The sequence below is a fragment of the Halichoerus grypus genome, chromosome 2 (genome assembly GCF_964656455.1).
Source record: "Halichoerus grypus chromosome 2, mHalGry1.hap1.1, whole genome shotgun sequence".
Lineage (NCBI taxonomy): Eukaryota > Metazoa > Chordata > Mammalia > Carnivora > Phocidae > Halichoerus > Halichoerus grypus.
Window position 1 is genome coordinate 56,862,716 of NC_135713.1, and position 12,644 is coordinate 56,875,359.

General features: G+C 45.0%; 1 protein-coding gene across 17 annotated transcripts in view; it reads left to right on the forward strand.

Annotated features, from left to right (window-relative positions):
- Positions 1 to 12,644, forward strand: part of TENM2 (teneurin transmembrane protein 2) — a 1,202,741-nt gene that overhangs the window by 1,054,019 nt on the left and 136,078 nt on the right. For 13 of the 17 annotated variants that reach the window (XM_078066825.1, XM_078066824.1, XM_078066823.1 and 10 more), the window contains 3 exons: positions 1,226 to 1,420; positions 7,129 to 7,329; positions 9,010 to 9,222. In XM_078066825.1, coding sequence (XP_077922951.1) covers positions 1,226 to 1,420; positions 7,129 to 7,329; positions 9,010 to 9,222 — 609 coding nt within the window. The remainder of the gene's footprint in view (positions 1 to 1,225; positions 1,421 to 7,128; positions 7,330 to 9,009; positions 9,223 to 12,644) is intronic. The other 4 variants (XM_078066827.1, XM_078066828.1, XM_078066830.1 and 1 more) reach the window with 2 other exon arrangements.

The window sequence follows — 12,644 nt, forward strand, 5'->3', positions numbered from 1 at the left end:
TGACAACAGGGGATGATTGATGAGCCAGTGTGGCACCACTGACCGCAGAGTGATCTGATTAGATGTGCCACTGCTTCATAGGACAGGGACACAGCATGGGCTGTATGCACACATGTATATGTGCATTCCAAATCATGCGAGAACCAGGAGTCACTGAACAGTCCTGTTGGTCGTTCCTGAAGGTCTCTGAGTGCCAGTTCCATAGCAGGGAGTCGTATCCTCCTTTTAGGCCCAAATGAGAGACCCAGTTGGAAATTTAGGTTCTTTACAAATGGATTCTGAAACGTAAAGCCCAAAGCCTAAAGGTGACCACTAAAATCCCACTCTTATTCTCTAAAAGGGGTGAATTGGCACGATTAAGGCGAAACTGCTGAATACCATTGGTAATCTCATACCAGATGGTCCTCGCTGATTTTTCAGCCTTCTTCCTATCGAGGGATGCCAGAGAGTCCCAGCCGAGACAGGAACTACTAGAGGTTTCCTGTCTTCCACCTGCCCTCCCCTTCTTGCTCTTTTTTTTTAATAGTCTAGGCATATTTAGTCTATACTTTATTACACATGTCATGCTTTGAGGAAGGCAAAGTTATCCCTTTGTGGTCTAGATAAGGAAACTAAGGCATAAAGAGATTAAGTGTGTCAACCGTGGCCCATCCCTTTCCTTTTTTAATGGACATCAGCTTGTGAGGAATAGGAGCTGTCTAACCAGAGGGTAAAATACTCAGCAAAATGGGATCTGATTCCCTGTGCCACTGATTATTACGATTATTACGTGTGTGTCCCTGTAGCTTTGTCAAGGGCGCAGCTGAAAGTTGGGCCGACCTGCTTTCCAAGGGAGCTCCCCCTCTTTTGAGCTTTGTGACTTTGGCCACCTACCCTGACCAGTCTGTACCTCATGCATAAAATGGGCATCAGGATTCTAGCCTCCACCTCATCAAATAATTACGATGGTTAAGTAATAAATTGCACATAGAGCATTCGATGCTGTGCCTGGCATATAACAAGCATAGAATTGGTGGTCGCTGCTGTTATTAGTAGCATTTTTGTGGTTGTCATTGTGATGGTTACCGTTTATTTGAAGTCGGCTGTGCACCTCCACGACCAGAGTCCCCAGCCTAGAACATTGCAAGGAAAGCTGAAATGCCAGGTGGGCTCTACCTTCTTAGATGGACGCAGCCCTTCAGGCACTCCCCCCTGTGACCTGGTGCTCTGTCTCTGGTTTTTGCAGCTGCCTGCCCTGTCCTGTGCAGTGGGAATGGACAGTATTCTAAAGGGACATGCCAGTGCTACAGCGGCTGGAAAGGAGCCGAGTGTGATGTGCCCATGAATCAGTGCATCGATCCTTCCTGCGGGGGCCACGGCTCCTGCATTGATGGGAACTGTGTGTGCTCAGCTGGCTACAAAGGCGAGCACTGTGAGGAAGGTAAGCGCTGCAGGGCCAGCCTGGGCAGCAGCTGAGGTGGGAGGCGTCTGCGGGCCCAGACTTTTGCTAATGAGCCCAATCCAAGGCTCCGCATTTTGCAAAGGAAACTTCAGTATTTTGCACAAAGAACTTCAAACACCTTGGCTTTTGTAGACTTCTAAGATTGTAGAAAACACAGGCCTGTGGAGTGGTTCTGGAAGGAATGCTTTGTTTTACCCTTCTTTATGTTAATTAGCTACTTTTCCTCTTTAAATTGCTTTCTCTGCCTTTGTCTTTCTGCTCTTTGCCTGGAACTCCTCCTCCTCCCCTTCCTGCTCCTTCTTTTCCCTTTTTTTCTTTCTTCCCCTTCTCCTATCTTCCTTCCTCTTTTCTTTGCTTTATTTAAAATCCTCTGATTTGGGAATTACTAAAGCTATCCAGAAAACAAAACAAAACAAAACAAACAAAAAAACCACAAGAAGCCTTAATCTCCCTGTCTTCCCTATAGCTGTTTTTTTTTTAACTGTCCCCAGGAATCGAGTGCCCACATATGTCTGTGTACATTTTAGCAAAAATTAATGTCAATAGAAAGCAGTCAGACTTGAAAGATGATAGGCACCCATGTCATTTAGACACGTTGTAGGTCACATTATCCTGACTACCTAAATCACACAGAATTAGAGGAGGGTGGAGGTGTAACACAGGACTGCAATTTGGTGAATTCTGAAGAACTCAGTATAGCATGCATTGAGGTGGCCTCTGGCACCCATGGGGAAAAGTTAGGGATGTAATCAGCTGAATCCAGTCTGAAAAAACATTATCAGAGATGAGACTTGGTGATCAAGAAGGGGGCATGGAGCGGGGAGTGCAGGGATAAAGAGAACTCCTCTCCGGATGTGATCAGAAGCCAGCTTCAACTAGTCCTAGTCACTCTGGTTAGTGCTTTCAGAAGAGTTATTTGGTACCAAAGTGCTGGGACATATAAGGCAAGGGAACCCCGCCAAACTGCCTATCAGTCGTCCCCTTCTATATTTGCACTTCCAGAGTATGGTCTCCGGTTTTGTTTCTCTTTATATGAACTATCAAGCAGAGTTGGTAGGAAGGCACAAGCCTAGGTGCTGTCTATCCCCGGCCCACTCCCCAGCCTTTGAATTGGCTCAGTTGTTCTTTACCAGCTGAGCAGCTTTCCTCTACTTCAGGCCCCCTGGGCAAACATCCCCATACAACTCAAACAGCTCTTTTCCCTCCCATGTTCCCAATGGAAAAAGAAGTGTCAACTCTCCCAACAAACTAAGGGAAACGGTGAACCCCACAGCCTACCCCATGTGAAACAGCTTGAGAGGACCACTCAGGATGCCCCCTGAGAAAAGACTCTGTTAGGCGCCATATCCTGTGTTCTCTCTCAGCTGCTCACTGCCAAGCTGTAGGAAGGGACCTCAGGTGCTATGAGGTTCTCAGGTGTGAGTGGATCTGACCTCACATCCCATTAAGTTATGGATCTCCAGTGTCCTGTAAAACGTAACCAATCGTTACAGCCTTTACCACGAAGTAATGACAGTAACTTATCCTTAGTAACATACAAAAGTTCCCCTTCTGAAATCTCCCATTTCATAGTTTTTAGAACTCTGGCTACAAAGAGGCCACTTCCATGACATTATTCTTCTAAGATTTTCCAATACATCAGTGGTAATGCCCTTAATGGGACCCAGAAGTCTGACCCCCAGATTTTCATTTGCTCAACACTCTATGTATTTTTTCCTCTATTATAAAAGGTAGCCTCCCTCCATCTGCATCATAAAACCAAATTGGGAGTTTGGATGGAAGAAGGACTGATTTAATAACCCTGCTTGAAAGGTTAAAGTTCTTAAAGATAAATGGATTGCAGAAGGCAAAGCCGCATTTGCTGAAAACATGGGAGAGGCCAATAATATGACAAGAAAGGTTAAAACGACCTTTTGCATACATCATTTGGCGAGAACGAAATGATAGAGCAATGACATTGCCCGTCTTAGAATTTTTTCCCTCCAGTAAAGATTGCGCATATCTATATGAGTAGAATTTCAAGTGATTTCTCAACTTTCTTACTCTCCGAACCCGTCCTATTTAAATGTTCCGAATGAATTAACCATCCAACAAAACAAGGAAGCCACGTGGATCATTATGAAAGGATGAAATCTCCTCTATTGATTTCTGCTACCCAAAAAGAATGAACCGAGGTGATTCATATGCTGTTTTCAAAATAGGAAATGGAATCAGAAAGCCTGGATCAGCACTTTTTCTTCCATTTAGCTTTTTTATTTCTGATATTCATCATAGTCATAATGTTCAAACAATTGACCTGAAATGACCATGACAACGAAATCAATAGTTGCCATCCTCCATTTTTGCTGCATAAACATTGTTGTACTATTAACAAATTTGCACAAGAAAATGAAAGGACGGATTCCCGAGGTTTCATTCAATGATGTCTGGGGGAGTGGGAAGGTGATGAGCGAGGAATTGACATATTAGTTTAAGTCAGCCATGTTTTCATGTCAGTTTCATGGTTGAGTCATTTTTCAATGACATTTAACTTCATAAATGTAATTCATGGTTCTTCAGGGGTTTATAGGACATATTGTTTGTAAAACTCCTTGACCTCTTTTTTTATCCTTAGGGATAGAAATTGCATTCACAACCCTTTTTTGTCAAACCTACAGAGGGCCCAAGACTAAATGAGTTCTAATGATTTCAGCTGCCGGGGGGCTGGTTTTGTAAGGCACATGGTACTTAGCTGGTAAAGGCCACTGTCCCCCTTTTAAGTATAACACTGTTTCTATTTATAAAGCTTCGTAAAATGCCGTAGTCCCTCCTGCCTGCTAAAGACTCTAAGGATGTGGCCACAAAACCATCTTACGAAATTGGAACCAAATTTAAAATTCATAGTGAAACTGCTCTTCTTGAAGTCTGAATTTAGTTATTCCATCAGCTGCTGTAATTCTGTAGCACAAAGGGCATATTTACTGGTATAACTGAAAGAGTGAGCTCATATTTCTAGACACAATAAATGATTCTTTGGATGACATTCCACTCCTGGGCTAATAAATCCCAGTGGATTTTCCTCCTTTCTTCATATTATAATTTAAGATAGAGAAGAGAAAACTAATTTATCTGGAAGAAAAATGACATTTTCTTTTTGCTTTCTTTTGGGGGGGTATATTACTCTTTATTTCATCCTATTAAGAAAAAGATTATGATATATTTTTTTGAATTTTTTGAAAGCTCCTAGCTGTTGGCACCTCACCAAACATTTTAAATAGCTAATTATAGATGGAGGGTAATTTTGAGGACACATAGCACATGAGATATCTTTGTGTCTATTTTGATTTTGCTGTATTAGAAAAGGGGACAGAGAAAAAACTACAACTTCAGGATTTTCTACTGTTAGAAGAACATGGACAAGATTGATTCTGAATGAATTAGTTCATATTGTGCAGATCCCAAATTACATAGCATTCCTCCCAAAAGCAAGAAGTTGTTAGCACTATTTCTTTCTTGTCAGTTCTTCATGGATGTTTGTCTCACTAACGACAAATGCTTATAGCAAAGTCCACCATTCATTTCTGTATCAACTGTGTATTGAACACTTACTATATTTTGTTAGCCAGGCTAAGCATGAGACAGACACCAAAAGCATTGGACGGCCCCTTTGTAAATGTCTACTATGTGTTTGAAACTTTCGATTCATTTACCTCCAGATGCACTCCGCCATCCTGAGCAAATCTGAAGGTATCAGAAAGGGTTCATATCGTGAGAAGTTATAGTCCCCAAGACAATGAATGCAACCTTAAAGTGATTGCAACCAGAGCAACTAACATCATCATAAACATCTCCAACTAATAATAAATCACTGAAATTCCCCTTTCTGAGAGTGTATTTTTTATTTCTGTTAAATCAGTGGCAGCTTCTGTTTCCCCATGGCTCAAATAGTTTTGAGCTGGTTTTCATAAATAATATCTTCCTGAGAAGATTCGATTGGATCAGCTCAGAAACATCTCCTTACACTGAAAATTCTTACTGTTGCCTCAAGAGAGCAGTGCTCTTTGGAAACTTCATGGAATACTGTGATTTCTAATAAATCCAAATTCCTGAAGTCTGATATCCCCCAAAATGAAATAGTTTGTGGCATGGGTAATCTAAATAATGTCCTGTTTAGAGCCAAGGTATCATCAATTTTTAAACCTACCATTATTCTGTATGCTATAAGAAGAAAAAAAAATTGAGACTATGCTACAAAAAGCTGGGACCTCAAAGGGTTGCCATCTCGGTGTCATGGTGAATTATATAGACGCCAAAAATCTTGCTTGTTTCAATCTTGGCACTGGGCAGAGAGAGAGATCAAAATCTCTGAGGATTAGAACTACAAGATGGCACACATGCACATGAGGGACTCAATTACACCAGCAGTGTGGTCCAAGAAACCTCAAGAAAGGAATTTAAAGTGGTCTCAAGCTAGCTGTGCCCTCAGAAGATGGCAGAAGCAAATGCTTTACTCTAGGCCAAGAGACCTGATTTCCCAGCTGTTAAAATGAGGAAAATGGGTGTCTTAGTTAAATAAGGTGATGAGACCTGCCTATTTCTCTGATCCACAAGACAATATCTGAGCCGTCTGCAGGAACACCATTCGCCATTCAGACCCCCACAGTGTGCAGTGTCCTCTTCTCCAAATGTCTCTGCATCATTTTCTAGGAACACCTGAGGAAGTTGGCCCTCCTCTACAAAGCCCTGTTTGCCCAGCTCTGATCCTGGATAGATGTCCAAAGTTCGGGGGCACATTGCCATGCAAAAAGTCCTGTCTTTGAGAACTGGCTCTTGCAGCTCACACCTCTCCTCATCTGAGTTGCTTCTACAGTGAGAATCTTCATGTTACCTACTGGATGCATATCCACTCTGAGTATTAAGATGGCCAAACAATCAGACCATGAAACTGCCAAGAATGACAGTGACCAGAATTCACTCTTCTGACTGACAGTCTGAGAGGGTGTCAGCACCTCAGGCAGAGACTCACCCATTCAGGCCACTCCTGATTATGTATAGAACGGTTACCTCTTTGGGATCATTTCCACGCCCAGGTTCACCTCTTCTATCCTGCTCTTTTACTAACTCCTGCAATAGATGTGTGTTCGGAGAATGAAACCTAATTTTAGACATAGCCTAAGTGACATTTAATTAGGAAAGTGACTCATTTATGAGTTTCACTGGTTTTCTTTGTAATCCTTTGTTACCTTCTGAAGGCAAGTATTAGTGAAGTTAGAATGAGCCTTCTTTTCCTCTCTGATAGTGAGGGATAATTGGGCTTGGGGATACATGTAGAGATATCACCAGCATTCATGTCCTGGGCTCAGAAGCTCTGATATGATTTATTGAAGGTACTAACGTTTGTAAGTACAAGGTTCTCAGCATTGAATGACACACCTCTATATCTGGTTCCTCCTAACTCTGCTTGAGAAAGCCCCTCTTTCTCTTAACTTGTCTTCAAGTTTGAGATTCAGTGTTTTGGCAAATAAAAAAGTCTTGAGTTTTTATGGGTTGTTCTTCAAGAGACCACGTAAGTATTACCTGGGCTGCTCCGTTTGCTTGCCAGGGGATAGGAGTTGGTGAATTACTGATTTCTAGAGCAGCAAGCTGGCATCGCCTGGCCCATCCCCCATGAGTGATCAATACTCTTCCTCTTTTTGTTTTGTTTTCAGTTGATTGCTTGGATCCCACCTGTTCCAGCCATGGGGTCTGCATAAATGGAGACTGCCTCTGCAGCCCTGGCTGGGGTGGTCTAAACTGTGAGCTGGCAAGGGTCCAATGCCCAGACCAGTGCAGTGGGCATGGCACTTACGTCCCCGACACAGGTCTCTGCAGCTGTGATCCCAACTGGATGGGTCCCGACTGCTCTGTTGGTAAGCCAAGAGGTTTCCTCCTCACTTTTCCCAACACTCAAGCCCCATGCTCCTTCCGTGAGCCCAAATGGGTGGGAATCTACTCTTCACACTTAGCTTGGGATGAAGGGACGTAGGCTAATTGCATAGTGCCTTTCTTACTCTCTCTTCCTCAGTCATGGAGTCTGTGATCCTAAGAAACAAACAAACAAACAAAAAACACCACGGGTTCTCGTGCCTCGTTTGTCTCATCACTACAAACGGATGAGGGGCCCGGGAGGGATGCTTCCATTTGCATTATAGGTTTTCTTCTGTACACTCCCTCAAGGTACCAGAAAACAAAACAGAACAATTCAGTCCCAGACAAACTGAATGGAACGTCCTATAAAACAGAAAAGAGGCTCCCTCAGGGTGCCATGTGAACATGTTATAAAACTCCTCAATACTCCAGTGACAGGAAAATAATGAAGTTGCGCAGTACACTTTATTTTCCTAAAATTAAGAGTATGTGTCTTACCTCCCGAGTGACCCTAAAATGGAACAGTTCAACAGTTCAAGCCAGTCCCAACCTACCCGAGAATGGTTCCGTTTGCAGTGACAAGTGCCTATCCAAGCAAGCGATCATCATTCCGCCCCCTTCCTCTGGGTAGTGAGACAGCTGTTAGATTGCCATGGCAATCAGGAAGGGAATATATGTGAAGCTTTGCCTACAATGGGAAAGAAATGAATATTTCATTCCAAAAGAAAAAAAAAAAGAGTCAGTTAAAATGGGCTATTTTGAGACGTCTTCTCAGCCCACTCGCCTCTGGCTTCAACGCTGATGCCGGGGGTCCAGGCCAAGCTCTGCAGAGGATGGGGGAGGAGGAGCCCTCGATCCAAGGCCCAAGCTTGCTGCCAATATGCTGTGTGACTTCGAGTGAGTCACTGCCCCTCCTGATTGCGTTTTCCCTGCCCTGGCACGATGAGCCATGCCTCCCTCAGCAGTCTGTCGTAAGGATGAATGTCTGGCACGTGCTTGTCCTCGAGTGAGAGGTCTGGAATACCAGAGAGTGTATATCTGTCTGTCTGTCTCCTCCCCAAGCACAAAAGACTTTGAGCTCCTTTGAGAAAGAGGCTGTGTAAATGTAGCACAATTAGAGTGGTCTTCATTGCCACAAGGTGCTGATCGGGCTGACAACTGGGTTTGCAATCACTGTGGGGATGGAGCTGCAGGCTTCCCGAGTGGCCTTTGGTCAGTTCAGGCTCTCAACAGGGTCAAAATCCCAGCTGGCCAGGGAGTCAGGATCCACATGCATCTGTCTGACCTCCGCCTGGGGTGGCCTCGAGCTCTGGAATGGTGGTTCTCACACTCCGGTGCACATCAAAACCACCTGGAGGACTTGGGAAAACAAATTTCTGGGCCCCCCTCCCAGAGTGTCTGATTCAGGAGGTCCAAGCAAGGCCCAAGAATTTGCGTTTGTCCCAAGTCCCCAGGGGACCACGATGTTGCTGCTCTAGGGACCTGGCCATGGGAACCGCGGCTCTAGAAGCCATGTTAACAGTTCATACCCAGCCCGGTGAAGGCGCAGGCCTCCCCCCCGGGGACACACCTGCTGGGCCGTGGGGCCTGCTCCAGGGACCCAGGCCATGTGTGTGGTCTGGCCTCCAGTGGAGGGTTTTGCCAGCTGTGGTGTTGAGCTGTAATCATTGTTTTTCTTCCAGAAGTGTGCCCAGTAGACTGTGGCACTCACGGCGTCTGCGTCGGGGGAGCCTGCCGCTGTGAAGAGGGCTGGACAGGCGCCGCTTGTGACCAGCGCGTGTGCCACCCCCGCTGCATTGAGCACGGGACCTGTAAGGATGGCAAATGTGAATGCCGAGAGGGCTGGAATGGTGAACACTGCACCATTGGTAGGCAAACGGCAGGCACCGAAACAGGCACATATTGCTTTATTTTCATAAATCGTAGATCTATAGTGATGGTCGTGCATTGCAACGGGCTGTTCCTTCAGGGACACGGGTGCTCTACAACATTCCTGCTGCCTCTCCAAATCTCCGGGGGGCGAGGGAAGGGAAAAGCAAGGTCCCCGACTAGAAAACGCTTTCCCTTCTTTCCAGAACTCCAGATTGGGAGGCAAGGGACGAAACCAGATAAAATCCATTCAAATGACTGATTTGGGGAGGGAGAAATGCACACGCATGGGAAATTGTCAGGACCTGAGGGTTTCAAGCACCCCGTGTGACTGTGGTCTGCAAGTCTCCCCTTTTTGAATACTCTCCCCGCTGGCTGGATCACTGGATCCCGGCTTGCTGGCAACAATTGAACTCACTTATTTTAGACCAGGTTAGATGCAGGCAGGACTCCCACATTTCCTGGGGAGCCAGGGACCACCGGAGGAGGTTTGCGCACCCTCCTGCTGTCCCAAGACAAGACGTCGTCCTTGGGCCCCTGACCCTCCCCATCACTGCCACCACCGTTCAACGGTCATTCCCATGTCATTCTCACTCAACCACCCTCCTGCTTAAGTTTCTCGACTGAGATTTTTTTTTTTTAAGGTCGTTTTCTCTCTTGAGAAGTAATAGTTTCCAGGTTTCTTCAGTTTTGCTTCTGATTGCTTTTTGTCAATGTTGTGGTTCAGGGTAAGACAATACTGGATTGAATGTATCCAGTTATCCCTTTGAGGAGATGGGAGCCAACTGCTCTTTGGTTTTTCACATCCCTCAGACAGTGTCACAAACTTGTCAACTTGAGTATCATTTTACCTCTAGTTTTTGCTTTTGCTGGATTGAGTTCATTGTGGAGCTGGCTAATCCACTCACTTGCAAGGAAATTCTCAGAGCAAACTACTGACTTGCCCCCTTAAAGTTACCTTTGAAGCTAGCCATCAAGTTTGTGGCCCTCCCCTCTGTCCTAGCCCTAACACCCCAGTCAACAGATTGGCTACCTGGAGGGAGAGACGGAGTTAGGAGCTTGTCCAGGGCTGACTCATGAGGTCAGACTCAATTTCCCATGCTGTTCATTTGAGTGGTGAAGCAGAGATCAAGTGTACTCTGCATTAGATTTACCCCAGTTCCGTCTAATTGGGCATCTGAGGGGCAGCGTGCCAATCCAGGCCACGACTATAGCACTGGGACCCTGCCGGGACAGTCTGTTGGCAGTGAATTGTTTTTGCAATCTCTCAATGATGCTCCAGATCCTGCTCCCCTGCAGTTGCTTTCATCTTCTGTTCCCTGCCGAGTCTGGGGGATAATTCAGAAAACTCTCAAGGGAGGGATGTGCATAGCCCACTACCAAGCCAGTTTACAATTTGTACCAATAGCTTCCTGTCTTCAGGAACGTTCCTCTTGATGGGCTTTTGCATGCCTGGGGTGATTTAAAGACTTTCCCCCAACCCCATACCTCCATTGCCCCAGTCCTCCCCCCGACCCCACCCCCGGAAAAAGAGCTCTTGCAACCAATAACCTTTAGGTAGAAAATCCTACTTTCTTTCAGTTCACACCATCCAGTCTCACCTCTTCTTTGTGCTCCCTTTCCACACCTGCTGAGGGTTTGCTGGCCCCGCAGTGCTGCCTGCTGGCTCTCCCCTACCCACAACTCAGCCTCACTCTGGGAATAGCTCACAAGAGCACAGCCCAGATGGATCGGAACAGTTTGGAAAACTACGGCTGAGGGGACCATAGCTGACCTGCTGACTATTTTTCTATGGCTTACAAGCTAAGAATTGTCTCTACATTGACGAAGTTAAAAGAGATTTTTTCTGACAAGTGACAATTAAATGAAATTCAAATTTCAGTGTCCATTAAAGTGTTTTTCAAGGACAGCCACTCCCATTCATTGATATGTTGTCAGCCTGCACACTCCATCTTAGTGCTGAGTCCTTGCCACGGAGACCACACGGTCCACAGAGCCCTATGTTACCCGGCCCTTTACAGGAACAATCGGCCCACCGCTGAATTAGACAGTTGCACAGATTTTGATGGAAAAAGAAGAGAAGAAAGAGGCTGGTCCGCACTCACTTTAGGGACAGGTCCCCAGCTGTGGTTTGAAGGCTGTCAGAGGAAAGGACAAGGTCCAGTGTGGGAGTGGGGAGAAAATAATAATTGAGTGGAAGTGTCTCTGGAGCCTTTGAAGATGAAATGGGATGGATGGTGGCACCTCTAGCCTGGGTAGGAGAAGTTGAGTTTATGGCCAGCAAGAGAACATAGGAGATGTGTCGTTCTAGCAGCCCTGTGGGTGAGATGAATTGGGGAAAGGTGTTTCTGCTACTTGAAGTGCCTGGTTCGAGATTCACATGTGCATGCACTAACATGCATGAGCTCTCGGGAGACATAGACAGTGTGCAAATTCACGTGGCAGGTAAAGCTACCAAAATGAAGGGAGTTTTAGGTCCAGGAAAGTCTCTTGTTCAAAACTATGATCTCTTGCGACTGTATGAGTTCACGCTACGTAAGTTATAAAGATATTTATCACCAAAGTCTTTCCTTGTGAGAAATTGGGACTCCCTGGTTTTATTTGTAGGATAGGTGCTGTATCCTCAAAAAAGCCAAACAATACCTTGGCTGGTGAGATTTGCTATTCAGAATCTCGAGATGTTTGGTCGCACATAATTGCTTCTTTTGCTTTTCAACCTCTAACCCCGGAGCTGCTGTGTGGAGTTTTAGACTTTTATTTTGAGCAGACACTCCTGTCAATTCATTTTAAGTAAATACCACAATTTACAAGCCCAGAATCGGTTCTCCTCCTCAGGGATACTGACAGAAAGGAGAGAGAGGCTTTTTGGTCCTTTCCAAGCAGAGACTCAAATGCTGTATTTTGAAAACAGAAAATAAATAAGAATGAAATGGCACCTAGTCTACAAACAATGCATTAGGAGATTTGGGGTGAGGCTGAGCCTGGGTGGTTTGTGTTGGGGTACAAGGGTTGTCTGCGGCCTATTTTCAAAAGGTTGTGGTGAGAGGTGGTTTTCTTAGGACCATTGCAAATCGTCAACTGAACGATTGACATCAGCACTGGCTGATCGAATTTATTGTGCTGAAGGAAGCAAGAAGATAGATGCAGGGGGCCAGGGGGTGGGGGCGGGAATAAGGATAAAAACTGACTTCTAAAACTCAATCCATTAGAATCTATCCACGTTTGGTCAAATGCATTTCTGGAATTTTCAACCGAATTATTATTTTTTTATGTTTGGAAATTTAGTCCATATTGCTAAAGATTTAAATATAAGGTATAACATTTCAATATTATCTGTTAGAGTTAACATCTTGGTAGACTGGGTTCTACCAAGCAATAATTCTTATATTACGTTTTTCTAACAAGTTCAATGTAAGGTATGGCTAAGACCTACAGAATTGCATAGATA